This window comes from Pipra filicauda, unplaced genomic scaffold (assembly GCF_003945595.2).
Source record: "Pipra filicauda isolate LSUMZ 115617 unplaced genomic scaffold, ASM394559v2 scaffold185_size1782982_pilon, whole genome shotgun sequence".
NCBI lineage: Eukaryota > Metazoa > Chordata > Aves > Passeriformes > Pipridae > Pipra > Pipra filicauda.
In genome coordinates, this window is record NW_024104293.1 from 1552475 (window position 1) to 1580394 (window position 27920).

Here is a 27920-nt window from a genome sequence, read left to right on the forward strand (position 1 = left end):
TCCCATTATCCCACAGTCCCAAAATCCCTCCATTCTGGAATCCCAAGATCCCTCTGGCTCCTCGTGTAATTCCAACTATTTTTAATTACTGGGGGGGGGGACAAAAAACGCACCCCCAAAACATGGGGGGGGGGGGGGTTCTTGGGGGGCACAGGGGACTCCCTAAAACCCCAATCCCATTATCCCACAATCCCCAAACCCCCCGATCCAATTATTCACCCCTCAGGCTCATCTTGTTGAGTAATTCCAACCATTTTTAATTCCCGTGGGGGAGCACAAAACACACCCCCAAAACAACCGGGCGGGGGCTCAAGGCTTAGGGTGCACAGGGGACACCCCAAAACCCCGATACCACAACCCCACCATCCCGTTATCCCACAATCCTGCTGTCCCTCTATCCTGGAATCCCGAGATCCCTCCGGCTTGTTGTGTAATTCCAACCATTTTTAATTCACGAGGGGTGGGGTGCAAACCACACCCCCAAAACATCGAGGGGGGGAGTCTCAGTGGCTTGGGGGGTGCAGGGGACCCCCCAAAGCCCCAACCCCGTTATCCCACGACCCCAACCCCCCCAGTCCCATTATTTCCCCCGCCGGCTGTTGCGTAGTTCCAACGTTTTTAATTCCCGGGGGGGGGGCATGGGGGGCAGGAAACGCGCGGAGCCGCCGTTACACAAAGCAGGAAAGGGGGGGTGTATTGTTTGGGGTGGGGGGAGGGGGCGTCCTCTCTTTCTCCCCCTCCTCACCTCAAACCCCCCCGACTCAAAAAATCCCGTTTAATTTCCCATCCGGGGATTGGAAAACTCCCCCTTCCTCCCCCAACCCCCCCCCCGTAATTCGGGTGATTCCTAAACCCCCTCCCCGGCTTTTTGTCCGGGGGGGTCACGGGTGGGACACCCTCAATTTTGGGAAGTTCCCCCCCTTTTTCCCGAGGTTTTCCCCCTTTTTCCCCCCTTTTCCCGTCGCGTATCCGGGGAACGGGATGACGGGACCTTCCTGTTCCCGGCCCCGCTCCCGCCTCGCTCCCGGGGGCTCCCCCCGAAACGACCCCCCCGGACCTCCCGCACCCCCGAGAGCCCCCCCAAAATCAGCCCTGGAGCCCCCCGGACCCTCCGGGATCCCCGAGGAACGAGGCCCCAAAGGGGTGAGTCGGGGGGCGATGGGGGGAGGTTGAACAGCCATCTTTGGGGCGAGAGGGGGAAGAGGATTAGGGAACATTGGAAGACACCCCCCCCTCCAAATTTGGGACACCCCCGTGTTGGATTTGGGGAGGGGGGAGGCGACTGGGGGGGACGAGGAGGGGGCGATGGATGGGGGCGGGGCGAGGAAGGAACGGTCGTTTTGGGGTTTGTAAAGGCGGGGGGAGGGGAGTGAGGACCCCTCGGAACATTGGGAGACTCCCCCAAAAAAATATGGGACCCCCCTGTGTTGAATTTGGGGCGGGGGAAGGCGATGGGGGGGCGATGTATTTTGAGGGGGGGGATGGGGCTGAACAGCCATCTTTGGGGTTCGGGCAGAGGGGAGTGTGGACCCGCCGGAACATTGGGAGACACCCCTCCCGTAACTTGAGCCCCCCCCGTGTTGGTTTTGGGGTGGGGGAGAAGATGGGGAGGGTGATGGATTTGAGGGGGGGGGGGGAATGAGGCGCCGTTTTTGGGGTTGTGAAGGGTTGGACCCCCCCGGAACACGGGGAGATTCCCTCCCTCCCCAAAATTTGGGACACCCCCCCCTCCGTCTTGGATTTGGGGGGAAGGGGCGCGCTGGGGGGAGGCAGCGATGGATTTGGGGGGGGGGATGAACATCCATCTTTGGGTTTGGGGGGGAAGGGGAGTGAGGACCCCTCAAAACATTGGGAGACTCCCCCGAAAATTTGGGAGATCCCCATGTTGGATTTGGTGTGGGGGAGGGCCCTGACCCCCACAGTGATGTTACAAGACCCCTTTTTCCCCCCTAAATGTGGGTGGGGGGCTCAGTTCAGCCCTGTTTCCATGGGAGGGGGTACAAGGGACCCCCCTGGGACCTCCTTGTGACCCCTCCCATCCCCCTCCTCCCCAGATTTCAGGAGCTGAGTCCGGAGCAACCGTGGGACCCCCCAAGACCCCCCAAGGAACAGGTGAGGGGGGGAATGCAGGGCACAGGGGGAATTGGGGAGGGTGCAGGGGGGTTAGGGTCACATTTGGGGGGGCACAGAGGGATTGGGGGTCACTCGGAGGGATTTTGGGGGGACAAATGGATTTGGGGGGAAACAAAGGGATTTGAGGTCACACAGAGGGATTTGGGGGCAGAGGGGTTTGGGAAGCACAGAGATTTGGGGGGGCACACAGAGGGGTTTGGAGGGGAAAGAAGGGATTTGGGGTCACAATTTGGGGGGCACAAAGGGACTGGGGGTAGCAAAGGGATTTGGGGGGCACAGAGGGATTGAGGAGGGGTACAGAGGGATTGGAGGGAGCAGCCCCTCCCCAAATCCCTGGATTCAGAGGATCCATCCCCAGCACAGCAGAAAATGGGACACAAAAGGTCCTTTGGGATTTGGGGGGGTGTTTCTGGGGTCGGGGGGGGGGGTCCCACGTGTGTTTTGGGGTGCTCAGGATCCCTGTTTCCCCCAGGCCCCCCAAACCCCCCCATGGAGCAGGAGGAGCCTGAGGTGGTGGAGCTACAGGACTCGGACGAGGGGGACGAGGGGGACATGGTCAGGAGGGTCTTCATCGGTGAGGGGGGACTCCAAAACTGGGGGGGGCTCCAGGCACCCCAGGAGGGGGGTATGGGCAGTTTTGCGGGGTCCAGGCACTTCAGGATGCACTTTTGGGGTGCAGTAGGTACCCAAGGAGGGGGGGTACAGTGACTTTTGGGGGGCTCCAGACACTTTTGGGGGTCTCCAGGCACCTGAGGAGGAGGGTAGAGCCCCTTTTGGGGTGCAGTGATCATTTGGGACAGGGGGTACAGTCCCTTTTTGTGGCACAGTAAGGGGGTACAGACCCTTTTAGGGCATTTGGGGGGATTACAACTCCTTTTGGGGTCTCCAGACTGCCTGGGAGGGAGTACAGCCCCTTTTGGGGGTCAGTGAGGGCCATTTTAGGACACAGTGCCTATTCCTGGGGGGGTACAAACCCTTTTGGGGTCTCCAGGCACCCTGGGATGTGGGTACAGACCCTTTTGGGGTACAGTGACCATTCCTGGGGGGGTTACAACCCCTTTTGAGGTGCAGTGACCATTTGGGGGTTTACAAACCCTTTTGGGGTCTCCAGCCACTCTGGGTTGGGGATACAGCCCCTTTGTGGGGGCAGTGAGGGGGTCACAGCCCCTTCTAGGGCACAGTGCCCATTCCCGGGGTCAGTACCTGTTTGTTGGTTCCCCTCCCTCCAGCCGATGACGGGATCGTGAGCGAGGATGAGGAGGAGGAAATTCTGCCGCAGGAGATCATCCAGACCGTGATCCCCCACAGCCCCCTCTGTCCCCCCGCCCCGCGGGCACCCCCGGGCCCCTCCCAGGGCGGGTCCGAGGAAGGGGGGGGGCGCCGCGGAGGGGGTCGGCAACGCCCCTTTATCTGCAACGAGTGCGGGAAGAGCTTCAGCCACTGGTCGAAGCTGCTGCGGCACCAGCGAACCCACACGGGGGAGCGGCCGAGCACCTGCGGGGAGTGCGGGAAGAGCTTCTCCCAGAACTCCCACCTGGTGCAGCACCGCCGCACCCACACCGGGGAAAAGCCCTACAGGTGCGGCCACTGCGGGAAGAGCTTCTCCTGGAGCTCCAACCTCATCCAGCACCAGCGGATCCACACCGGGGAACGGCCCTACGGCTGCTCCGACTGCGGGAAGAGCTTCACGCAGAGCAAGAACCTCATCAAGCACCAGCGAACCCACGCGGGGGGGGCACGGCCACGGAGAGCCCCCCAGTACCCTGGGAAGCCCCCCAGGGCGAGGGGGGAGTCCTCGGGGGTGGAGGGGGCAGAGGAGGGGGCTGGGGAGCCCCTGATCTGTGTGGAGTGCGGGGAGAGCTTCGCCCGGAGCGCGGCACTGAGGAAGCACCGGAGGGGGCACCTCCCGCTCTTCGGGCCCTGAGGGGACACGGGGACACCATGGAGGGGACACATGGACAGTGGGACATGGCCCTGCCACTGCAGAGGGCACCGACTGCTGTTTGGGACATGGGGACACACAGACAGGGGACGGATGGACAGTGGGACACTGCCCTGGCACCGGAGGGGGCACTGAGGGCTCTTTGTACCCCAAGGGGACATGGGGACAATGGCCAGGGGACACACAGACAGAGGGACACCATGAAGGGGACACACGGACAGGGGGACACCTGGCCCACAGTGGCTCTGCCCTGGGCACAGCTCTGGGCACCTGCCACTCCTTGTGCCCTGAGGGGACACAGGGACTGTGACACCATGCCAGGGGACACACGGGCTGTGCCACAGGCAGGACATGGGGACAGGGCTGGGGACACACGGACAGTGCCACACACAATGGGACACGGTGTCCCCAAATTCCTCCATGTTCCCGTGTCACCTCAGTGCCCCCCTGGACCCCCCAGTGCTCCCAATGTCCCTGTCGGTGCCAGAACCCAAAGCTGTAAATAGGGGGGGAGGGGACACACACACAAGAAGGGGGGACCCCCGGGGGGGAGTGGTGACATCGGGACCCCCCTGTGGGGGAGGGGAGGGGGGGGGCAGGGCTGTGAATAAAGTTGTGTTTGGGGGACCTGGGGGTGTTTTTTGGGGGAGGAGGGGGCAAAAATGCCCTACATGGGGGGTGGTAAAACTTGGGGGGGGGAGGGGGGGCAGCAAAAAGTCCCGGGGAGGGGAGTTTTGGGGGGTTCAGGGGTCGAGGGGGGGGCAACAGGATTTTGGGGGGGGCAAATGGGGGCCCCAAAACCAGGAGGGGGCTGGGGGGTACCCCAAAACACAAGGAGGGGGGGTCAAGGGGGCCCCAAAACCTGAGAGGGAGTTGGGGGACCCCAAAACTGGGAGGGGAGGTTGGGAGGCCCCAAAGCCAAGGAGGGGGTCAGGAGAGCTGGGGGGTCCCAGAACTGGGGAGGGGGAGTCAGGAGGACCCAAAAATAGGATGGGGGTCGGGGGGGCCACAAGAGCAGGAAGGGGGGTCCTAAACCCAGGAAGGGGGTACCCCAAATTGTGTGGGTGCAGGTGTGGCAGAGCCCCCCTACCTTAGTAAACCTCCCCTGTACCTCAAGACCCCCCCCGAAAGCCCCCCAGCCCCACTCAAAAACCCCCCCAGGACCCCCCACTCCGTCTCTCCTTTATTGGGGGTTGGCAGCAAAAGCTGCTACAAAACGGGAGGGGGGATCTGGGGGGGCTGAGGGGGCCGGGATTTGGGGGGGCCACCCCCTCGAGGATGAGGAGGATGAAGGGGGGGTCACGCCTTGGCCCCGCCCGGGGCCGCCGTGAGCTGCTGCAGCTTCTGCGTCATCATCTCCAGAACGGCTGCGGGAGACAGGGGGGTCAGGGGGGACCCCCAAACTGGGGGGACCCCAAAACCCACAGCGAAGGCACTGGGGACAGGGGGACCCCAAAACTGGGGGGTGGACATGAGGGGTCAGGGGACCCAAAACCCGGGGGGACCCCAAAACCAAGGGGGTTGGGGGGTGTTGAGGTTCCAAGCCCTGGGGGAGTCGGGGGTCCGTGGGGGGGTCCCCCAAAGCCAGGGGTCCTGGGGGGGTGCCCACCCTGTTTCATGGCGTGTTTCTCCTGCAGGGCCGGTTGGATTTTCTCCATTTGCCGCGTCAGGAACTCGATTTTCCGCTGGAAAAACGCCCGGGCGGCGTCGGCGGACTGGGAATGGGGGATGGGAATGGGGATAGTGGGAAAATGGGAATGGGGGGAGTGGTGGAAATGATGGTAATGGGGGGATAATGGGAATCGGGGTAATAATGGGAATAAATAATGGGAAGAATGGGAATGTGGAGAAACGGGGGTTGAAAAATGAGGGTGGGAATGGAGGAAATGGGGAGGAATGGGAATAATGGGGAAATGGGAATAATGGGAATAGGATTAATAGGAATGGGAGGAATAATGGGAATGGATTGGGGGAGAAGAGGATGGGAATGGGAGTGAGAATGAGGGGGGATGGGAATGGGGGAAGAATGGGATGAGAAAGGAGGTGGGAAAGGGGGTGGGAAGGGGAGAAAAAGAGGGATGAGGGATGGGAAGGGGGAAAAAAACAGGATGAGAGCAGGGCAAAAAAAACCCAAACCCCCCCAGACTCCCCACCTCCAAGACCCCCCAAAACCCCCCAGACCCTCTCAGGGCCCCCTCCCAAGAGCCCCCAGGAGCCCCCACCGTGCCCCTCAAAGCTTCTCAAAACCCACCCCAGCCCTGCCAAGACCCCCCCAAACCCCCTCCACACCCCCCGAGACCCCAGGGCCTCCCCCCACCTTCTCCACGTAGTACCCAGTGCCCACGTCCACCAGGACCCTCCTGACGTCCGAGAGCTTCCCGGGCACGTACATCTGGGGGGGTCAGGGAAAAGGGGGCACAGAGGACAAGGCAGGTCTGAGGAGGTCTGGGGGGGTTCCAGGGAGGGGTTTGAGGAGTCTGGAGTGGGGCTCTGTGGGGGTTTGAGGGATCTTGGCAGGGCCGGGGTGGGTTTCTCTGGGGGGCTCTTGGGGGCCTGAGGGAGTTTGAAGGGGGTCAGGGAAAAGGGGGGTCGTGGTGGGGCACAGAGACACCTCCACCCAGAGAGAGGGATCCAGGGGGGGTCAGGGAAAAGGGGAGTCCCAGAGAGCAAAGGGAGGGGCTGGGAGGCACAGGGGGAGGCTCTGGGGGGCAGCAGAGCCTGGGGGGGGCACAGAGACCCCCAGAGGGGGGCAAAGGATACAGAGCTGGTGAGAGGCACCAGCAGGTCCTTCCCTGGGGAAAACGAAGAGGGGATCAAGGGGGGGCTGGGAAGACCCCCTGAGACCCCCTACAGAGACCTAGGACCCCCCAGAAGCCCCTCTGGGACCCCCTGTGATCCCAAACAGTCCCCAGGACCCCCCTGAGCCCCCCCCCCCGCACCTCCCTGGGCCCTCCAACTCTCCCAAGGACCCCCCTGAGACCTTCCCAGCCCCCCCCCAAGCAGCCAAAGCCCTCTGTGCCATCCCGAGCCCCCCCCCCGGGATCCCCTGTACCCCCCCAAGGGCCCCCCCTGAGGCCCCCCGGGTTGGGGCCCCCCTTACCCTCGTTGCCCTTGTTGAGCACGTTCAGACACTCCTTGGCCTCCACAAACTTGGTCTGGACCACCTTGAGCTGGGCCAGGGATGAGGAGAGAAACTCCACCTCCTGGGGGGGTACGGGGGGGCTTTAGTGAGGCTCGAGGGTCCCCAGGGCTGGTGGGGGAGCAGAGAGGCCTCCCCCAGAGCCTCACCAGCCCCCAAGAACCCCCGATCCCAAAGCTCCCCATAACCCCTCCCAGCCCCCTGTAAACCCCCAGGACCCCCAATTCCCCCACACCTGCTCCAGCTGCCCCTTGAGCAGCCCCAGCTGGGACCCCCCAGAGCCCCCTCTGATCCCCAAAGCCCCCCCAGCCCTCAGGACTCCCTCATAACCCCTCTCAGACCGCCATAACCCCCCAGGACCTCCCAACCTGCTCCAGCTGCCCCTTGAACAGCTCCAGCTAGGACCCCCAGACCCCCCCCGATCCCCAAAGCCCCCCAAGCCCCTCCCAGGACCTCCCCACGACTCCCCAAACCAAACCCCCAAAGCGGGGGCAGTCCCATCTTACCCTCAGACCCCGCGCCCCCCGATCCCCACACCCTCCACAGCCCCCCAGGCTCCCCAGACCTGGTCCAGCTGCCCCTTGAGCAGCTCCAGCTGGGGCAGCCCCAGCTCCCCCACGCTCACGGTCTGCGCCATCTTGGGCCGCCCCGCCCCAGGACACGCCCTGGCGTGAGAGCGCCCCCTGCCGGGCTGGAGGACCGACAACACCCCGTCCCCACCCACCACCCATACCCTCTGAGAGACAACGCCCCCTGCCGGGCTGGAGGACTGCGGGGGGCGTCCTGATGCCCACCCCACCCCGGGAAAGGGGGGAGTGTTAATGCCCCCCCTCCCGCCCCCTCCCGCGAGAAGGGGGGTCCTAATGTTCCTCCGCGAAAAATGGGGGTCATAAAGCCCCCTCCACTCGAGAGAAAGGGCGATCCAAGGTCTCCCACAGGGAAAAGGGGGGTCCAAGGTGCTCCCCAGAGAAAGGGGGGGATCCGACCCCAGAGAAAGGAGGTCCGAATGCCCCCCCAGGGGAAAAGGGGGTGTCCCTAATGCTCCCCTCAGGAGAAAGGGGAGGGGTCTTAATGAGAGACCTGGGGGGAACCCTGAGACCTGAGGGGACCCAGGGAAACTTGAGAGGGCCAGAGAAACTTGGGGAAGCCCAGTGGAATTTGGGGGCTCAGAAACACTCGAGGTGGGGGGTCGGATAAAGAGGCAGCAGCTTTTATTTATTTCGTTGTTGCAGAAACTCGAATAAAACCAATTTCATTAAAATAAATTAAGGCGTGCATAACTCCCCAAAAGAGGCACAGGGACCCCAGAACAGACACCCCCAAAAGGCCCCATGGTGGTGGGGGACCCCAAAATCCTCAGCAGGGCAATGGGGGGACCCCAAAGGTAACAAGGGGATCTCCAAACAATGGGGGGGACCCCCCAACCATTCCCACAGGGAGATGAGGAGCCTGTAGGTAACAGGGGGGACCCAAAACCAACTGGGGGACCCTCCAGCCCACACCACAAGCAATGGGGAGACCCCAAAGAGAATGGGAGGGACCCCCCTCAGCTGAGGCTCACGGGCAGCCCGTAGGCCACGGGCGCGGCCCCGATGAGGGATTTGAGTCGGGGGGCCTGGCGGGCCTGGGACAGGTGGGGCAGGAGGGGGGTCCCGGGGCCTCCCCCCAGCCAACCCTGCAGCAGGGCCTGGGCAAAGCGGTCCAGGTCCCGGTCAGTGACGTCCCACAGCGTCCCCAGCACCAGGGGGCTGCAAAACAAGGGGGAGAGGGCCCCCCAACACAGGCTGTGAGCGTGGAGAGACCCCCAGAGTCACAGAGACCCTCCAAATTCCCAAGGCCCCCCTCAAACTGAGCATGCAGAGCCCCCTCAAAGCCCAAGAGTCCCCCAAAGGCACAGAGCCCCCCAGAGCCACCACCCGGCCATGATGTATTTGAGAACGGTCCCGGTGGGCTCCAGGCCCACCGGATCCCCCCCAAATCACCCCAGATACACCCTAGATCCTCCCAAAGCCCCCCGGGCCCCCCCAGACTCACCACCCGGCCATGACGTATCTGAGCACCGTCCCGGTGGGCTCCAGGCCCCCCCTCAGGGCCAGGGCGGCGCTGGAGCAGCCGAAGAGCAGCACCACAGCCCGACATTCCAGCCGGGAAAGGGTCTGTCTGTCCAGGAGCCGCACCCCCGACCCGTGCCCTGCATAGCTGGGGGACACAGACCCCCGGAGTGAGTCCCAGGGGTTCCCAAAAACCCGGAAATGGGGAACAGGGGGTCCCCAAAACCCAGGGAAGGGGGAGAAGGTGCTGTTGGGGTTCACCCCCTCAGCTCAGAACTGACTCCGAGCTCTGGGGGGTGTCAGGACCCTCCAGGGACCTCCCAAAATCCCACTCACATGTACAGGTCATGCTCCAGAAGGGCCTCCTGGATCTGCTCCGGGGTTGGGATAGAGCCAGACACGCCGCGCCAGCCTGGCTCACTGGGGGGGACAGGGCGCATTTTGGGGGCCAGAGCCACCCCAGAGGGGACAGGGGCAGGATTTGGGGTGCAGCCCCCCCAGGGGTTATAGGGGCAGGATTTGGGGTGCATCCCCCGCAGAGGTTATAGGGGCAGGATTTGGGGTGCAGCCCCACCTCCCCCCCCAGCCCCCCAAAGGTGCCCTGACCTTTCAAACCAGGCCCGGAAACGTTGCTCGGTGCCCCCCAGGTTGTTGTGGGGGTTCAGGACGTAGAAGGTGCTTTTGGGGTTCACCCCCCGGGCCAGGACGGACCCTGAGCTCTGAGGGGGACAGGGAATGTGGGAATGGGGGAATAAACCCTGGGACACTCCAAACCCCGGGAATGGGGGATGGAGGGTTCCCAAACCCTGGGAAGGGGGTTCAGGGGGTCCCCCCACCCGCCAGGGAGAGGGTCCCAGGGGTCTGTGCCCCCCTGACCTGCCGGGCCATCACGTAGCTGAGCAGGAACCGCAGGGCCGGGAGCCGCGTCACCGGCACGGCCCCGAGGGCCGGGAGGGACTCCCAGGGGAGACGCTGCAGGTGCTGCCAGGGAGGAGGAGAAGGGTGAGGAAGGTGTGGGGATGAGGAAGGAGCCCTGGGGGTGTCTCACCTTATCCAGCAGCAGCACCAGGGACCCCCTAGAGCCACCTGGCCCTTCTCCCGGGCCTCCTCCAGGAGCAGGGGAGGAGAAGGATGATGAAGGTGTGAGGATAAAGATGAAGGTGTGAGGAGGATGAGGAAGGAGTGAGGATGATGAGGATGAAGCAGCAGCCTCAGGGGTCTCACCTTGTCCAGCAGCAGCACCAGGGACCCCCTGCTGTCCCCTCGGTCCCTCTCCAGGGCCCCCTCCAGGGCCTCCTCCAGGAGCAGCCGCGCCCGGAGGGGCCGGGCCGGGCAGAGGCCGAAGGCCAAGGCCTGGACATCAGGGGGGGTCAGTGCAGGGGCCCCATTCAGCAGCACCTGGGGGGCAAAGGAGTCAGCACCCCAAAATCGAGGAGTCAGCACCCCAAAATCCAAGATCAGCACCCAAAATCCAGGATCAGCACCCAAAATCCCAGCTCAGCCCCTCCAAATCCTGGGCTCAGCCCCCCCAAACCCACACTCAGCCCCCCAAATCGCAGGATCACCCCCCCCAGATCCCAGCCCAGGCCACCCACCTGGACGAGGGCAGGGTCGGGGTCGTTCCAGCCGCAGCTCCGCAGCTCCGGGATGAGCCGGGAGGATTCCTCGGCCAAGCTGGGGGAGCTCCCGGGGGGCCTGGGCAGGAGCAGCCCCCGCCAGCACCCCAAAACATGGGACTCCAGGCTCTGGATGAGGGTCTGGGAACGGGAAAAGGGGATGGCAGGCATGGGAAAGGGAATGGGAGACGTGGAAAAGAGAGTGGGAGATGTGGAAAAGAGAAGGGGAGAGGTGGGAATGGGAATGGAAGAGGTGGGAATGGGACACATGGGAATGGGAGATGTGGAAAAAGGAAAGGGAGACAGAGAAGGGGATAGGGAGAGGTGCAAAAGGTAATGGGATCCAACTCCAGGACGAGTCACTCAGAGGGGTCAGGACACCCCCATCCCAAATTTGGGGATTGGGGGGGGTGTCTCCCCACCTTCATCCTCTGATCCAGCTGGGAACGCCGTGACCACCACTCCTGCTTGTCTGTGCATCCGTTGGCTTCCTTCTGCTCGCGTTGGATTGACTCAAATTCCCTCAGGATGGAGCTGAGGGGGGCCTGGAGGGGGAGGCATCAAGGATCTGGGAATGGTAGGGGGACATCCTAAAGGGATCCCACCCCCTGAAATGGTGAATGACTCCCTAAAGGGATCCTGGAATGGGGGGTGCCCCCTCCCCAGGATGAAGGTGAGGGTGGTCCATGATGCCAGCCCCTGGAATGGGGAATTCGCTCCTCCCCAGGATGAGGAGGAGGCTGGGGATGGATCCCAGACCCTGGAATGCCCTCGCTGCCCTCACCTGGGACCTGTGGGTGGGGATCCGGATGCTCAGGGGCTCCATGTCCCTCTCCAGCCGCGTCAGGAGCAGAGTGTCCCCAACGGCCCCCTGGCAGGGGCTGCCCAGGGCCAGCAGGACCACGGTCACCCCTAGGGACACACGAGGTCAGGGACAGCCCCGGCCATCAGAGGCCCCCCAAAACATCACAGACCCCCCAGGGCACCACAGACCCACCTCCCCCAGGGCACCTTTTCCTTCTTCTGCAGCCACTTTCCCTCCTTCTCCAGCCCCTTCTTGTTTTCCTCGTTCTCCAGCCCCTCCATATCCTGCACAGGGGGACACCCAAGCCCCCCCTGGGTTCAGGATCCCCCTCCCCAGTGCTGAGTGCTGGTCCCAGTGGCCCCCGTGGACTCACCACTGGGGATCTGCTGGATCTGCTCCCGGAATTGTTCCCTCTCTGGAGCCCCCAGCCCTGAGGTGCTGAACTGGAAGAGCCCCTCGAGCTGGGCCAGGCGGGGGCAGGGCTGGGGGGGGTCCCCCCCTTCCCGCAGGGAAAGGCCCTGGAGCTGCTCCGACACATCCCCTCCCAACTTCTCCTTCTTCCTCTTCTTCCTGAGTGGGGGGATCATCCCAAAGGTGAGGGGGGAGATTGTCCCAAAGGTGAGAGGGGATCATCTCAAAGGTGAAGGAGGAATCATCCCAAAATGACCTCTGCAGGGTGAGGGGAGTGTGGGGTGAGACCCTGCCCCAGGATGGGGGGGATGGTGGGGAAGAGAGGGAACATTGGGATGGGGCAATGGAATGGGGCCCAAAGCCCCAATGGAATGGGGGATGAAGGAAGGGGACACAGGGAGGGGACACGGGGAGGGGACACCCACCTTGCCCGGCTGTGCAGGATGCCCAGCAGCTGGTGGCGGGCGGTGACACACAAGGACTCCGAGAGCAGCCCCGCTGTGCCCAGGGGGTCCCTGTCCCCCGTGAGCAGGGCCAGCAGCTGGCACAGCCCCCCGTACAGGGACCCCGGGGGGAAGTGGCTGATCCAGCCCAGGGCCTCCTGCAGCAGCTCCAAAACTGAGTCCAGGGATGGGTGACCTGGAGGAGAAAGAGAGGGGACACCACGGACAGGGGTCAGGGACACCCCAGGGACACCCAGAGTGGGGTCAGGAACCTCAGGGAGGGGTCAGGGACACCCCAGAGAGGGGACAGTGAAACCCCAGGGACACTCCAGAGTGGGGTCAGACACCATGGGAGGAGCAGGGAGGGGAGGGGACAGAGGGGGGAACCCACCATGGCCTCAGCCCCCAGCTCTAAGAAAGGTAAGTTTTGGGAAAGGCAAGTTTTGGGTGAGGAAAGGCAAGTTTGGGGGGAAGGAAACTCCTGGGGGAAAAGAAACCCCTGGGGAAGGGAAGGAAGTTCTTAGGGAAGGGAAATAAATTAAGTTGGAAATCAATAAATGCCCAGCAAGACTTTTGCCCCCCCACTCCCCAGCTCCCTCAAATCCCCCAAATTCCAGATTCTCACCTCTAGCCATGGGCAGGGGTGGCCCCAAACCTGGTGGGCGGTCCCCCCTGCCTGGGACATCCTCACTGGCCTTGGGTTGGACCCTCCCTGTGGGGTGGGGAGAACACAGAGGGGCTTCAACCTCAGGCTGAGGACAGACTGGGGGACAGAACCCCCCCAAATCAGCCCCAAAACTCACCTGGGGGTCCCCCCCACTCCTGGGAGACTTCGAAGCTGCGCCGTAGCTCTTCCTCCTCCTCTTCTTCCACGGCCCTCAGGGGGTTCAGCCCCTCCAGCACCCCCTGGGAGGGAGGTCCCTGCTTTGTTTTCTCCTCCAGAGCCCCTTTTTGGGGGGTCTCCTGGTCCTTCTTCCCCCTGGGGCCCCCAGCCCGGCGGGTTCCCCTTTTCTTCTCCTCCAGAGCCACATTTTGGGGGGTCTCCTGCTCCTTCTTCCTCCTGGAAGCCCCAGCCCAGTGTGTCCCCCTTTCCTTCTTCTCCTGAGCCGCTTTTTGGGGGCTTCCTTGGTCCTTCCTGGGCCTCCCCCGCTGTCGTCTGACCCCCATTCCTGGGGGGCTCATTTGGGGGGATCCTGGGGACTTGGGGGGCTGCCCCTTCTTGCGGGCACAGGATGTTTTTCGGGTGGTTGAGGCACTTGGGGGGGCTTTGGGATCCTCCAGGTCGCTGTCATCACTGAATGTCACCTGAAAGAGGGGAACAGGGGGGTCAGGGGTGGTTTGGGGGGCACCCCAAACTTTACCCCTCAGCTTTCCCCTCTCTTTGCCTCCCAAAGTTTTGCCCCCAAAATATTTTCCCCCCGAGTTTCCCCCTCCAACCTTTTCCCCCCTCAACCTTCCCATCTCAACCTCTCCCCCTTCAAAACCTTCCCTCCCCAAACTTCCTCCCAAGCTTACCCCCAAACTTTCCTTCCTCAAACTTTTCCCCCCCCAATTTCCTCCCCTCAAACTTCCCCCCCAAAACTTTTCACCCCAATCCTTCCCTCCCAACCTTCCCCACCCCAAAATCCCCCCAAAAACTGACCTTTAGGCGGGACTTGACCCTCCCCTGGGCTCTGGGGGCTCTGCTCAGCTGGGCCTTGCAAGGAGGAGGTGAGGCCTCATTGTAGATGGTGAAGGGGGTCCTGGGGAGGCCAGGGAGCCCCGGGAAGGAGGGAAAAGCTTTGGGGTGAGGGGTGCAGGGCCCCCTGATGGCAATGGGGGGCACAACCTCAGAGTCCAAGTCCCCCGGAGCAAACACGTCCTGGGGGCTGGGGGAGCTCACCCTGGGGGGCTTCACCCTGGGGGGCTTCTCCTTGGGGGGTTCCACCCCACGGGGCTTCACCCCCCTGGCCTTGGGGGGGGCGGGTTTGTGCTTTTGGGGTTCAGCCTTGGAGTCTTTCAGGGTCTTTTTTGGAGGGGGAGGCTGCAGTTGGAGAGTCCAGCCCTGGGCAAGGACATCGTCCACAGAGAGGCCCAGTTTGGTGGCCAGGTGGCCAAGGGTGGCCATGGCCTTAGCCAGCAGGAGGGTGGCCCTAGAGACCCCCAGGCCGGGCAGGTGGGGGCTGCAGGACCCCAGGAAGGTCAATCCCCACTCCAGCTCCTCGTCCTGGGGGTCCCAGAGCCCCCCGGTGCCGCTCAGGCTCTGCAGAGCCAGTGTGGAGTAGCCCATGGCCACCAGCTCGTCCAGCAGGCCCAGGGTGGGCTGGGGTCTCATTCTGGGGGGGTTCTGGGGGTCCAGGGTGGGCAGACCCCAGTTCTCAGCAGGGTCTTGGTCCTCAAAGGGGTCCTGCAGCCCCAGGTCCTGGTTCCCAAGAGGGTCCCCATTGACAGAGAAGTCCTGGTTCCTGGGGTGGTCCCTGTCCCCAGGGGGCTCCCCTTTTCCATGGTGTCCCCCCAGCCTGTCACCGAGCTCCCTGGCAAACCTGTGGCCCACCCTGGCACAGCGGGGCAGGACCCTCCTCACCAGGGCCACCCCCGCGGCCCCTTCCCCTGCCAGGACCCGGGCCACCCCCGCGGCCCCTTCCCCTGCCAGGACCCGGCCCCGGGCCTGGGCCAGGGCCCAGCGCAGGCCCAGCACCGACACCACCAGGTCTGAGCAGAGGCAGCAGGGGCAGCTCCAGGGGTGGGAGAGGAAGGCCAGGCTCATCTTCTTCCCGGGTTTCAGCTCAGGGGAGGCTGTGAGGGCACTCAGAGGGTCCTGGGAGCCTGAAGGAGCCACGAATTCCAGGGCAGGGCCCTTTAGGAACCCCTCGTCCTCCTCCCCCGAGGGGTTTTTGGGGTGGTCCCAGCGCCTCCTTGGCTCCATGTGGCCCTTCCTCGGGTGGATCTTGGGTGGGAGCAGGGGCTCCTGGGGGGGTTTGGGCTCTGAAAGGGAAAGGAGGGTTAATTTGGGGTCCTTCAGCCTGAGAAACCTGGATCCAACACTCTCCTTTCTGGATTTAAACTCTGGATGGAAGGGAGGGATATTTGGGGTCCTCCAGCCCAAGGATCCAACCTGAATCCCAAACTTGTCCAGCTCAAGGTCAACCCCTGGGTGCTCCAGCACTGGATCCAGGAAGGATCCCGAGGCAGATCCCAAAACTGGGGACCCCCAGGGTCCCCCCAAGTTTGGGGGTCCCCCCCTGCATCCCAGGGGTCTCACCTGGGTGGGGCTGCAGCAGGAACAGGGTGTGCTGGAGGTTGAGCTGGCTCAGCTCCAGCTCCCCCTGCTGCAGCTCCAGCTGGGATTTCAGCAGCAGGAACGACGTGCACCTGGAAAAGGGATGGGGAAGAAACCCCTCAGACCCCCCCAAGACCCCTCAGATGCCCCAGATACTCTCAGACCCCCAAAGGACCCCTGAGACCCCCCCAAAGATCCCTCAGACCTCCCAAGACCCCTCAGGCCCTGGCCCGTCACAAGGCCCCATTCCCAACCCCGAGGATCCCAACCCCAAGGATCCCGTTCCCAGCCCCAGGGATCCCATTCCCAGCCCCAAGGGTCCCGTTCCCAGCCCCAGGGATCCCGTTCCCAGCCCCAGGGATCCCATTCCCAGCCCCAAGGGTCCCGTTCCCAGCCCCAGGGATCCCGTTCCCAGCCCCAAGGGTCCCGTTCCCAGCCCCAGGGATCCCATTCCCAGCCCCAGGGATCCCATTCCCAGCCCCAGGGATCCCATTCCCAGCCCCAGGGATCCCGTTCCCAGCCCCAGGGATCCCGTTCCCAGCCCCAGGGATCCCGTTCCCAGCCCCAGGGATCCAGCTCACCACCGCGTGCCCTGCAGGAGCCCGGACAGCCTGAGGGCCTCCCCGCAGAAGGCCCTGGCCCGGCACAGCACCTCGGCCCGGCCCAGCAGCGTCACCAGGCGCTCACAGCACCACAGGGCCTCCCCCAGCACCTCCCACTTCAGCACCACGTTGGCACCTGAGGGGGCAGAAGGGAGGGGATGGATCCGGCCCAGGGGAAGCCTGAGCTCTTCCAGAGGCTCCAGGTCCTCCCTGGAGGAGCCCAACTCACTGCAGAGGGTCCTGACCCCTCCCAAGGAACCCAACTCATTCCAGAGGCTCCCAATCCTTTCCAGGGATCCTACCCCATTCCAGAGGGTCCCCCCTCCCCTCTCACCATAGTCCTGGAATTGCTCTGCCCCCTCGTTGCTCCGGGAGCCCCCCAGGATGTCAAAGCCCAGGAGGAAGATGATGACACTGCGAAGGAGCTTCTGGACCTCCATCAGGGCCACCTTGGGGGTCTTCCAGCCTGGGGGGGTTGGGAGGAGGGTCAGCACCAAGGAAAGCCCTTCCTAGCCCTCTAGCATAGAGACACCCCCAAAATTCCCTCTCCTTATTCCAAGTTCCCTCCTCCTCACACCAAACCCTCTTTTTCCTCCTCAAATCGAACTTTCCTCCTCATCCTCCAACTCCCCCTTCCTCCTTATCCTCAAACCCCCTCCATCCTTCTCTTCCTCACCCCCAAACTCCCGCCATTCCTCCTCCTCATCCTCAAAATCCCAGAGTTTAAACCTTTCCAGGAGCCTCCATCCCCCCAGAGACCCCCTGGGACCCTCCTCCCCTCTCCCTGCGTCCCCCCCAAGACCCTCCATCCTCTCCCCAAAACCCCCCTGGGACCCTCTATCCTCTCCCCAAAACCCCCTGGGACCCTCCATCCTCTCCCCAAAACCCCCTGGGACCCTCCATCCCCCCCCAGGGGTGACTCCCACCCCTCCAGTCCCACCTTTCCGGTGCAGCCGGTGCCGGAGCTCTGGATCCAGGTGTGCAGGGGCCATTTCCAGGTACGTGGCCACCACCTGGAGCCCCTGGGCCTGGAGCAGGTACCAGCCCTTGGTGGCCTTTTGGGCCAGGGGGCTCTGGAGAACCTGCAGGAGCAGGGACAGCCCCTCCTCCATCTAGGAAAAATCGGGATTCAGGGATTGCATGGGTCCTCCACATCCATAATTCCCTCCTGTCCTACTTTTGGGGGGTCTCTGCACCCCTCAAACTCCCTCTTCCCACAACTTTTGGGGCAAAAAGGAGCCCTTTTGGCTTTACTTTTTGGCTGACACAACACAGGTGGCTCCGGAGCAGGAGGCAGGAATGTTGCAGGAGCTGCTGGGATTCGTCTCCACCTGGGAATTCCCTCAGGATGGACTCCAGTTCTTCCAGGAAAACCTGAGAATGCCACACTGGGATGAACACCAGGACCTCGGGGATTATCCAAATCCCGACCTGGTCATTCCCAGGATGTTGGAGGAGCTGCTGGGAATTCCTGTGGGATACACTCCAGCTCCTCCAGGAAAACCTGGGAATGCCACACTGGGATGAACACCAGGACCTCAGGGATCAACTGAACCATTCCAGAGGGTCGTTCCAGGCTCACCTGGGCATGGGTGGGACATTCCAGCTGCAGGAGCAGGCGGGTGAGGTGGGACAAGGCCCAGGCAGCGCCGGGAGTGTCACTGAGGCTCCGGCACAAGGATCGGAGCAGCAGGAAACTCTCCAGGGCTTGGATGGGCTGGGAAGCACAAAATCCACTGGTTACACCCCAAAGCCACCTCCTGGGGGGTCTCCCGGTGGTCCTGGGGGTCTCACCTTGGCCAGGAGCTTGTAGAGGGTGGCCAGGAGGTGCAGGGAGGTCACGGTTTGTTCCAGGCTCCGAACACAGGGAATTCCAGGGGATTCCAGGAGCTGCTTCCATAGGGAAAAGGCTTCATCCAGGCTTTTGGTCAGAGCTGAGGGGACACCAAGGGGCTAAGAGAGCTTGGACAGAGCCAGGTGGGGCCAAAAGGAGGATTCCCAGGCTGACACCTGGCTCTTCCCAAAAGAAAAGCTCTTCCCACCCCTCCAGGGTCCCAGAAAACCCCCTCCTGGTCCCCCAGCCCCAGCCTCCTCACCCCTGTCGGTGTCCAGGGTGCAGCTGATCCCATCCTGCGGATCCAGCTCCTCTCCTGCCCTTCCCTCAGCATTCAGGTCGTTGGGCTCAAACTCCTCCAGGTTCCTGCTGCCCTGGGTCCTCCCCCTCTGCTCCCTCTCCATGCCCTGGGAATTTGGGACACCACAGGAGGCTCTGGATGGGTCCAGAACACACCCAGACCTCCGGGATTTTTGAAATCCTGGGAAAAAACAGCCCCTTTGAGCCCCTGATCCACAAAACCTTTTCCATGTGGGCCTCAAGGGTGCAGATGTGGAGCCAGAGCAGGGCCTGGGCCTTCTCATCCAGGAGCTGATCCCGGTTCTGGGAATTCTGGGGCACCTTTTCCAGCAGCCTCAGGGCCTCCCGGATCGCGTCCAGTGCGGAGCTGCCGGGAAAAGGGGTCAGGAAACCCTCCCAAAATCCCTGGAACTCCACAGGGGAATCAGGAACAGCCCCAAAAACCTCTGGAGATCCACAGGAGAGGGAGGGAAACACCCCAGGACCCCAAAGAAACACCATGGGGCTGAGAGACCTCAAACAGGGACAGAGGATCCCAGAAACCTGTTCCCAGATGGACACTCAACAAGATGGGCCTGGAAAAGCTCATCCCAACCCATCAGAGTTCCAAAAAACCCTTCCCAACCTTCTCATCTGTCCTGGAAAAGCTCTTCCCACCCCACCAGGGTCCCAAAAAAGCCCTTCCCCCCCCCTCCAGCACCCTCCCCCACCCCAGACCCACCAACCCTCTCCCCAAAACCCCAAACCCGAAACCCTCCGGTGCCTCCACCACTCCCAGGGGTCATTTGGGGTGGGGGTGGTCCCAGGGCACCCACCAGTCAGTGTGGGGGGCAAAGCTGTGGTAGCACAGGACCTGGGCCAGCTCCAGGAGCCCCAGAGCCCTCGGGAGGAGCCCCCCGGGGTCCTCGGGGCAGAGCTCCAGGAGGTCACACAGGACGTTGTAACGCTCCGGCCCCGTGTCCCACTTCAGGCACTTGTAAGCCTGGAGCTCGGCCAGCAGGAGGGACACCAGGGTGGCCCTGTCTAGGGAATGGCCTTCCAGGGAGTCCCTGAGGGTCCTGGGGGAAGAAATCCCATTGTTTTCATGGATTCATGGAGTGGGTTGGGTTGGGAGGGACATTAAAGCTCATCCCATCCCATCCTCTGCCTTGGGAACTTCCACTATCCCAGGCAGCTCCAGCCTGGCCTGGGACACTGCCAGGGATGGGGCATCCTCTGGGAAATCCATTGCAGGGCCTCACCACACTCCCAGCAGCTCCCAGTCCCCACCACAGTCCCTCCCAGCAGCTCCCAGTCCCCACCACAGTCCCTCCCAGCACCCCAGTTCCCCCTCACCGCAGCCGCAGCTCCTCCCGGCCCTGTTTGGCCGCCTCCGATTTGATCCTGGCCCAGAGTCCCACGGGCTCGTGCAGGAGCCCCCCGGGCTGGGCCCTCAGGACCCCCCCAGGCTGGGCCCTCAGGACCCCCCCAGGCTGGGCCAGGGCCAGGAGCCACGTGGTCACTGAGCCCAGAGCCTGCTCCGGCCGCCCCAGGCGCTTCCAGCTCTCCACCTGCATCCGGAAACACTTGTGGAGCTGTGGGAGGACAGGGAGAGAATAGGTGTGTGGAGAGGGAATTCCAGGGGTTCTGTATCCCCCTCAACCTGCCCTGGGCCAAGGGAAGGGCTGGGAGGTGGGAACTGGGATTGTTCCAGGAGGAAAACCCGGTCCCATCCTCTCCAGTCCTCCCGTCACCGGTAGGAATCCCAGTATCATCCCTGTATCCCATCTCCACCTGGGAGAAGGGAACCTGGGAATTGGGGCTGTTCCAGAGGCTAAGCCATTCCTATCCTCTCAGTTCCTCCCCTCACCGGGATAATCTCATGTCTCCCTTCCCACCCTGGAACAAGGGAAGGACTGGGCTTTGGGGTTATTCCAGGAGGAAAAGCTGGTCCCATCCTCTCTCCCTTCACTGAGACCATCCTGTCCCACCCAGGACAAGGGAATTGCTCGGAGTTGGGAATAGGGGCTATTCCGGGACCAAACCCCTCCACTGTCCCCCTCCCCATTCCCAGCCCCCCGTACCCTCTCTGGGGGGGTGTCAGGGCAGCCGTAGCCCCCCAGTTCCCCCACCCCCCTGCAGAAGGGCTCGCAGATGGTTCCAGCCTCTTCCAGAAAGTTCCGGCTGTGGAAGGCGAAGCCCAACTTGAAGGTGCACGAGGCTGTGGGGAGAGGGACCCCCAAAGTCACTGAGAGAACCCCCTCCCCACCCACAAGGGGACTGAGACCTCCCAGCTGTGCAGAGACAGCCCCCCAGGACAGGGACAAGGGCTCCCCCTTGGTGGCACTGACCGGTGACATCGAGGAACTTGGCCCTGTCGGTCTCGGGGAGCCCCCCCAGAGCCTCCACCATCCAGGTCACGCTCCGGGTGCAGCTCCTGCTCACCTGGGCCAGCCCCAGCCACCCTGAGGGCTGAAGGGACAGGGGGGTCAGCAAAGGGGTCACCTCCACAGCCCCCAAAGAACCACCCCCAGGGCACCTTGAGCCCCCCCTTCCAACCCCACCAAGGAGGGGAGAAGCTTCCAGAACCCTCTCAGGGCACCTCCAGCCCCCTCTTCCAACCCCAAGGTGCTTCCAGCACCCCAAGGGTCTTATCCTGAGCACCCCAAACTCCCCTTTCCAACCCCACCAACAAAGGGAGAAGATCCCAGCACTCCCAGAACCCCCTCAGGGCCACTGAAGCCCCCTTTCTGACCGCAAGGGTCCTGGGGGTCCATCCTGGGAGTACCTGGGAGCCCTGGAAGGTGTCGTGGATGGTGTTGGAGAAGAGTTGGAGGCTCCGGAACAGGAGCTGCTTCACCGTCACCTGCTGCTTGAGGGCATCGGGGGGCACCTGGGGGGGGGAAAGAAGGGTTCAGGGAGGGCAGGAGCTCCAGGAGCTGGGAATGGGGACAGGCATGGACCTGGGAATGGGAAAAATGGGGATCAGGAGCTGCAAGATCTCTGGGAGCTGCTGGGATGGACCTGGGAAGGGCAGGGAAGGAGTGAAGTGGGATTTGGGGGTTCAGGAGCTCCTGGAGCTGCTCCTGGTGACACGAACACCGGAGAGGAACACAGAGGGTTCACACAAAGTGAACCCCAACCCCAAAATAGGGTTACACCCCCCCACAGCTGCCCCCAGACCCGCTCCCAGCCCCCCCAGTCCCTCACCCTGCTGAGCAGCCGCTGCAGGGCCCAGCAATGCCCCTCGGTGAAGGCACAGAGCCCGGGCAGGTCCTCGAGGCCGAAGGGCAGCTCCCGACTCCTCCTCGTCACCTCCCCGAGCTGGGCCGTCACAAACCGGGCCCCCTCCAGCAGCACCCTGAGGGTCCTCTCTGAGCCCTCCCCCCTCAGCGCTGCAGCTGCCTGGGACAGCAGGGGCCCTGGGGGGGACCTCCCCTTTCCCAGCTGGATCCCGGCCTCCAGCAGCGCCAGGGGGGCCCCCAAATCCTCCCTGGAGCGCCCCAGGAATGCCTTGGCCTCCTCCAGGGCCTCCAGGGCCTCGTGGAACCTGCCAGCCCTGCAGAGGTGCCTGGAGCACTCCAGGGTGAGCTCCAGGAAGCACAGCGAGTGTTGGATCCCGGGAGGATTTGGGGCTTCCTCCCGGAGAGTCTCCAGGAGGAATTCCCGGAGCTGCCGGGCCAGGAACACAGGGCAGGGAGCCCTCTCGGCCTCATAGAGGGCAGAGGCTGCTGCTGCCTTTTGGGCTGTCTGGGAGGTGAAGAAGGGGGGCTGCAGAGGGGGCAGAGACCCCCCGTCCTGCTCCAGTAGCAGCAGGAAGCGCAGGGCACGGATCTGGGCAGAAAACAGGGATCTTCCCTCTTCCCGAGGCCGGTCAGGCCCTGCCAGGGCCGCTGCCCCTTTCCAGAGGACACAGAAGGTGTTGTAGGTGACAGTGGTGAAGTCTTTGGGGGGGTCCTGGAGGGGGGTGTAGGTTCGCAGTCGCTCCCGCAGCAGCTCAGCCGCAGCCCAGCAGGAATTCCCAGTCCTCCAGCGGGAATTCACGGCGTTCCTGAGCAAGTGGAAGAGGATCTTCTCCAAGTACAGGTCCGGGGGGTTCGGGACCACGCTGAGGTAGCCCCTGGCGGCCTCCTGGGCCAGGGCCATGAGGGGGGGTCCAAAGGAGGGGGGACCCTCCCGGCCCAGCTGCTCCACACACGATCGGAGCACACGGTCACACGTCTGGAGCCGCTGCTGCCGGGATGGGGGGGGCGCTCCCGGGGGGATCTGCAGGGATTCCTGAGGGGAGACAGGGACTCAGACCCCTGGATGAGGGAGTCAAGATCCCTAGAACCCAGCCCTGAGCCCCCCGAGGGTCATTTCCTGGGGGAAAGAGCGAGTCAGACCCCCAGTCCCCAGCCCAGAGCCAGTCAGGAGGTCTGCCAGAGGGATCCAGAGCCCCTCTGAATGTCCTTTTCTGGGGAAATGAGGGAGTCAGACCCCCCAAACCCAGCCCAGAGCCTCCTGAGGTTCCCCGTGAGAGTCCCCCAGCTCACCCACAGCTGGTGGGTCCCAGTGAGATCCAGAAGGTTTCCTGGGGATGAGTTAAGACCCCATACCCCAGCTCAGAGACACCCCCCCCAAGAGTCCCCCAGCAGGATTCAGAGGTTTTCCTAGGAAAAAAAGGGACCCAGCCTCCAGCCCAGAGCCCCCTCCCCAGGGAGGGACCTCCAGCTCACCCTCAGCTTCTCCAGCCTCTCCTCGATGTTGTCCCCCTTCTCCTTCCCATCCATCCTGGGGTGTTTCCAAGGGGCTTCCAAAGTGATGTGGGGCTGGGGGAGGCAGGGGAAGGTGTGGGACCCCCACAGCCGCCCCCGAGCTCACAAACCCCCAAAACTCACAGCCCCCTCCCAGTCCCCACATCCTCAGGCCCCCAGCCCCAATATCAGGCCCCCTAATTTCCCCTTCAGGCCCTCCCAAACTCCTTTCAAATCCCTCCCATTTTTGCAGCCCCTCAGGCCTTCCTCCCGCCCCCTTTTGCCCCTTCCCACTCACAGCCCCCCTCCTGAGGACCCCCGGGACCCTCAGCCCTCTGAGGGGGTCCCAGGAACTCCGATCTCCCCTCAAGATAACCCAACCCCCCGCACCCCGCTGCCTTCAGGCCTTTTCCCCCCTCTCTTTGCTCCCTGGTTCCTCCTCACCAACCCCCTCCCCCCAGCCACCCTCCCCGGCCCCCCCGGCCCCCCCGGCCCCCCCGATCTCCCCCCCAGGACCCCCCCCCGATCTCCCCCCAGGACCCCCCAAACCTCCGCTCACCTTCCGTGGCCGCTCCTCTTCGGCCGCCAGGGGGCACCTCGCGCCGCGCGCGCGTTCAAATCTCCGCGACGGCCAATCAGCGCTCGGCCCCGCCCCCGGCCCCGCCCTCCGCGTGGGGCATCACGGGAGCTGTGGTTTTTATGCCAATAGCGAGGCACGGGTGCGCACGCGCATAGAGGGGAGGGCGGTGGGAACGGAGGGGGTCAGTGGTGTGAGGGGCGTGGTCACAGCAAAGGAGGTGTGGTCATTGTGATGGGGCGTGGTCACCGTAAAGGGGTGTCCCCAGGTGTCCCCCTGTGTCCCGCAGAGCCCCCTGGGGTTCCCCTCTGTTTCCAGGTGTCCCCAGGTGTCCCCTCTATTCTCCGTGTCCCCAGGTGTCCTCCCTGCCCCCGGCTATCCCTCTGTCTCCAGCTGTCCTCAGGTGTCCCCATGTGTCCCCTGGACTCCCCTGGGGGTCCCCCCCTTTCCTCAGGTATCCCCAGGTGTCCCCTCTGTCCCCAGACACTCCCTCCCCCTCTCCAAATCAGCAGCCGCAGCTCCAAACCCAGAGCGTTTTATTGGGGCGGGGGGGGGGGAGACCACACGCGGGGCCCGGGGGTGGCCCGGGGGTGTCCCAGGGGTGGGATGACAACACTGGGACCCCCTTCCCCCCTCAAGAGTGGCGGCATGCGGGGGGGTGGCGGTTTGGGGGTATTTTCGGGGAGTTATGATGCTTTTTACAGGTGGGCGCTGCGGGGGGTGGGGCGGCATGACCCCATCCCAGCTCCCTGAGCCCCCTCCCCACGTCACGAGGCGAGGTCAGGCAGGGTAGATGATGAAGCCGGAGAAGGTGCTGGACTTGGGGGTATTTTTGGGGTGGTTTTGGGGTAGTTTTATGGGGTTTATGAGGGGGGGTGCGGGTCCTGGGGCGGGGACAGCAGCAGGGGGCAGGACCCCCGTCCCAGCATCCCGAGCCCCCTCCCCGTCCCGGGGGGTCAGTCGGGGTAGATGATGAAGCCGGAGAAGGTGCTGTACTTGTTGGTGTTGCCCCCGTGCACTTTGCCCCCGTCGAGCTTCACGAACACCTCGTCGCCCACGTCCAGGTGCAGGATGACGCTGTTACTCGCGTAGTCGTAGTTCTGGTCCGCGTCCTGCGCGATGGCGCTGGCACGGACCTTGGGGGGGGGCACGGGGGTCAGGGACCACCCCCCATCCACGAGGGAACGGGGGATGAGGTGCTCGGGACCCCCGCGGGGCGCTCAAGGTCACGGTGTCCGACGAGGCAGAGCCGATGTCCCCCCGGGCCACGAGTGTAACCGGGGGGGACGGGGGAGACACCTGGGAACACCTGGGTAGAGCCCCTCCCGCACCACCGGAATCCCACAGGATAACAGGGGCACCCCGGGGGTCCCACAGGGTGATAGGGAGACCCCCCCCACCCAGGGCAGGCTCCAAGGACGGTGACCAGGAGCACGGGACCCTCCCAGGCTCCTGTGCAGCCCCTCCTCGGCCCAGGGATGCCCGGGGGGACATGGGGACAGCTCGGTTTGGGGGGGCGTCCTGGGGGGACATCGACCACCTTGGATCGATCCTTGTTTTTCCCGGAATAAAAGGATGGGAAGAGTCCTGGGGTGAGGCCATTCGGGAGCAAACAAAGGGAGTGGCCAGGGGGCACAGCCCACCGACCCCCCCTGTGCTGGGGGTGTTCCGGTGACCCCCTACAGCCCCCCCATGTCCCACAAGTTCCAAGCCCAGCATTCCCAGGGGATTGTGGCCCCCTGGCCCCCGTGGCAGGACTCCCAGGAATGAGGAGGTTGTGACCCCAAGGCTGAGGGGGGGATGGGGATGGAGGGGGTGTCACCCCCCCCCGGTACCAGAGGGGGAACAGGGTGGGAGCAGATGGGGGGGGGAGAGGGTGGGAACTGGGGGGGTTGGATGGAGAAAATGGGATGTGGGACTTGGGATGGGGAATTGGGAATTGGGGTGGGATTAGATGAGGGAAATGGGATGGAGGAAATGGGATGAGGATTTTGGGGGTGGGAGGAACTGGGGATGGGGAATCGGGAATGCGGGGGAAAGGATAGATGTTGGGGGAGAAGTGGATGGTGGAAAGGGGATGTGGGAAGGGGGGAGGAACTGGAGGTGGGGAATCAGGAGTGGGAGAAAATCGAGATGGGAACTGGGGGGTATTGGATGGGGGAATGTGGGATCTGGGGGGGGGAGGAACTGGGAATGGGGAATTGGGAGTGAGAGGAAGAGGGAATTGGGGAGAATTGGATGGAGAAAATGGGGCGTGAGGATTTGAGGGGCAGCAGAACTGGGGATGGGGAATCAGGGAGGGGGGAAGCAGGATAGGAACTGGGGGTGGGATTGCATGGGGGAAATGGAATGTGGGGACTTGGGAGGGAGGAACCAGGGATGGGGAATTGGGAATGGGGGGAGTGTATGGGAATTGGATGGGGGAAATGGGATGTGGGGATTTGGAGGGGAGTGTACTGGGGGTGGGGAATCGGGAATGGAGGGGGAGAGAATGGAAATTTTGGGGGAAGAGGATGGAAATGGGGGAGCATGGATTGGATGGGGGAAATGGGATGTGGGGATTTTGGGGGGGAGCAGAACCGGGATGGGGAATCAGGAATGGGAGAGAACCAGGCCGGGAGAGCTAAAATTAAGGAAAACCAAACCAGGAAATACGGGATGGGTGTAAACAAGGAAATCGAGGCACCACAAGTTGGGTGGGAAAACTGGCATGGGGAAAACCTGGATGGGGAAAACCGGGATGGAGGGGGAGCATACGGAGAGACTGGGCTGGCAGAGGGCAGGGGGGGCCCGGGGGGTTCGGGGGTCTCTCCCCGCGTTACCTGCCCGTTTTTCATGAGGTCTGCCCACATGCTGGTGCCGTCCCCGCCGCGCATGAGGACGTGGTAGGTGAAGAAGTAGATGCCGGGCAGGGGGCACGTGAACTTGCCGCTGGAGGGCTCGTAGTAGTTGCCCACGTTGGTCACCACGTCGTCGAACCGCAGCACCTCGTAGCCCTCGTGGGGCTTCCGCAGCCCCGCGTAGAAGGCGATTTTGGGGCTGTAGAAGGACGGGATGTACCCCCCGGGTCCCGGCCCCGGGGGTCCCGGCGGGCCCGGCCGGCCCGGCTCGCCCGGAGGTCCCCGCGGGCCGGGGGGACCGGGAGGTCCCCGCGCTCCGGCGCGGCCCCGGCGGCCCGGGGGGGGCTGCGGGGAGGCCGGGGGGGGCGGCTCGGGGTAGGGGTCGCAGACCATGCGGCAGCTCCCCAGCATCTCGTAGTGCGCGGCCGCCTTGGAGCTGTGCACGAGCAGCGGGATGGCCACCAACAGCACCAGCACCATCGCCACGCCCGCGGCCACCCCGGCCACCCGCCGCCGCCGCCGCAGCCGGGACGCGGCCACGGCCAGCAGGTCCTGCTCGCCCTTGGGGGCGATGGTGGCGATAGCGGGGGGCGCGCAGGGGACGCCCCCGGGGCAATCAGGGCACGGGGAGGGCGGGGGAAGAGGGGATGGGAGTGGGATTGGGGATAGAGGCAGGGATGGGGACAGGGATGGGGACAGGGATGGGGATGGTGGCGGGGTTGGGAGAGGAGATGAGAGTAGGAACAGCAGCAGGGATGGGGACGAGGATGGGGATGGTGGTGGGGTTGGGAGAGGGGATGGGAGAGGGGATGGGAGTAGGAACAGCAGCAGGAATGGGGACAGGGATGGAGACAGAAACGGGCCTGGAGATGGGGCTGGGGACAGGGCTGGGGACAGGGCTGGGGACAAGGATAGGGATGGGGATGGTGGCAGAGTTGGGAGAGGGGATGGGAGTGGGAACAACAGCAGGGATGGGGTAAGGGATGGGGACAGATACGGGGCTGGAAATGGGGAGAGGAATGGGGATGGGGACAGAAACGGGGCTCAGATGGGGCTGGAGAAGGGAACAAGGATATGGATAGGGATGGGGATGGGGATGGGGACAGCAGCCGAGGCCGGGGCTGGAGCTGCGGGTGGAGGTAGGAATGGGACTAAGGGCAGGGATGGGGCCGAGGATGGGATCAGGAGCGGGGATGAGACCGAGAGCTGAGATGGGGCCGAGGACGGATCGGGAGAGGGATTGGACTAGGAAT

The 27920-nt window shown here is 63.8% G+C and overlaps 4 protein-coding genes across 4 annotated transcripts; 1 reads left to right on the forward strand and 3 right to left on the reverse strand.

The window, feature by feature from the left end:
• The first annotated feature begins 713 nt into the window (after window positions 1-713).
• On the forward strand, window positions 714-4653 carry LOC113985286 (zinc finger protein 629-like). Its single transcript, XM_027715936.2, has 4 exons — window positions 714-1143; window positions 2055-2112; window positions 2606-2707; window positions 3363-4653. Exons 1-4 carry the CDS (start codon window positions 982-984, stop codon window positions 4055-4057), a joined length of 1017 nt encoding a protein of 338 aa, XP_027571737.1. The 5' UTR covers window positions 714-981; the 3' UTR covers window positions 4058-4653.
• Window positions 4654-5245: 592 nt separating this feature from the next.
• Window positions 5246-7883, reverse strand: PFDN5 (prefoldin subunit 5). The gene is made up of 6 exons (XM_027715925.2): window positions 7780-7883; window positions 7176-7278; window positions 6836-6867; window positions 6393-6467; window positions 5685-5790; window positions 5246-5442 (listed from the first exon to the last, which is right to left on the reverse strand). Exons 1-6 carry the CDS (start codon window positions 7849-7851, stop codon window positions 5375-5377), a joined length of 456 nt encoding a protein of 151 aa, XP_027571726.1. The 5' UTR covers window positions 7852-7883; the 3' UTR covers window positions 5246-5374.
• Window positions 7884-8403: 520 nt separating this feature from the next.
• On the reverse strand, window positions 8404-23831 carry ESPL1 (extra spindle pole bodies like 1, separase). Its single transcript, XM_039380122.1, has 32 exons — window positions 23810-23831; window positions 23233-23325; window positions 21725-22792; window positions 21303-21407; window positions 20866-20986; window positions 20599-20735; window positions 19871-20109; window positions 19351-19593; window positions 18758-18902; window positions 18498-18642; window positions 18196-18335; window positions 17984-18118; window positions 17656-17775; window positions 17342-17513; window positions 16736-16867; window positions 16381-16537; window positions 15782-15891; window positions 15176-15504; window positions 14183-15139; window positions 13344-13845; window positions 13166-13252; window positions 12523-12736; window positions 12060-12256; window positions 11666-11793; window positions 11304-11426; window positions 10861-11022; window positions 10490-10663; window positions 10142-10246; window positions 9872-9984; window positions 9602-9685; window positions 9249-9413; window positions 8404-8962 (listed from the first exon to the last, which is right to left on the reverse strand). The coding sequence occupies exons 2-32, from the start codon at window positions 23284-23286 to the stop codon at window positions 8761-8763; spliced, it is 6765 nt and encodes a 2254-aa protein (XP_039236056.1). The 5' UTR covers window positions 23287-23325; window positions 23810-23831; the 3' UTR covers window positions 8404-8760.
• Window positions 23832-24346: 515 nt separating this feature from the next.
• On the reverse strand, window positions 24347-27326 carry C1QL4 (complement C1q like 4). Its single transcript, XM_027715929.2, has 2 exons — window positions 26650-27326; window positions 24347-24963 (listed from the first exon to the last, which is right to left on the reverse strand). Exons 1-2 carry the CDS (start codon window positions 27145-27147, stop codon window positions 24784-24786), a joined length of 678 nt encoding a protein of 225 aa, XP_027571730.1. The 5' UTR covers window positions 27148-27326; the 3' UTR covers window positions 24347-24783.
• Between the last annotated feature and the right edge of the window lie 594 nt (window positions 27327-27920).

Excerpts from the sequence above, each read along its gene's own strand:
- LOC113985286 (XM_027715936.2), top strand. The coding sequence starts at position 982 with ATGACGGGACCTTCCTGTTCCCGGCCCCGCTCCCGCCTCGCTCCCGGG. Across the intron at positions 1,144-2,054 it reads AGGAACGAGGCCCCAAAGGG|ATTTCAGGAGCTGAGTCCGG; the intron begins GTGAGTCGGGGG and ends CCTCCTCCCCAG. Across the intron at positions 2,113-2,605 it reads CAAGACCCCCCAAGGAACAG|GCCCCCCAAACCCCCCCATG; the intron begins GTGAGGGGGGGA and ends TGTTTCCCCCAG.
- PFDN5 (XM_027715925.2), bottom strand. The coding sequence starts at position 7,851 with ATGGCGCAGACCGTGAGCGTGGGGGAGCTGGGGCTGCCCCAGCTGGAG. Across the intron at positions 6,868-7,175 it reads GCTCAACAAGGGCAACGAGG|GGAAGGACCTGCTGGTGCCT; the intron begins GTAAGGGGGGCC and ends CGTTTTCCCCAG. Across the intron at positions 6,468-6,835 it reads TGGTGCCTCTCACCAGCTCT|ATGTACGTGCCCGGGAAGCT; the intron begins GTATCCTTTGCC and ends TGACCCCCCCAG.
- ESPL1 (XM_039380122.1), bottom strand. The coding sequence starts at position 23,286 with ATGGATGGGAAGGAGAAGGGGGACAACATCGAGGAGAGGCTGGAGAAG. Across the intron at positions 18,336-18,497 it reads CACCCTGGACACCGACAGGG|CTCTGACCAAAAGCCTGGAT; the intron begins GTGAGGAGGCTG and ends GTGTCCCCTCAG. Across the intron at positions 8,963-9,248 it reads AGATACGTCATGGCCGGGTG|CCCCCTGGTGCTGGGGACGC; the intron begins GTGAGTCTGGGG and ends CTTGTTTTGCAG.
- C1QL4 (XM_027715929.2), bottom strand. The coding sequence starts at position 27,147 with ATGGTGCTGGTGCTGTTGGTGGCCATCCCGCTGCTCGTGCACAGCTCC. Across the intron at positions 24,964-26,649 it reads ACCTCATGAAAAACGGGCAG|GTCCGTGCCAGCGCCATCGC; the intron begins GTAACGCGGGGA and ends CCCCCCCCCAAG.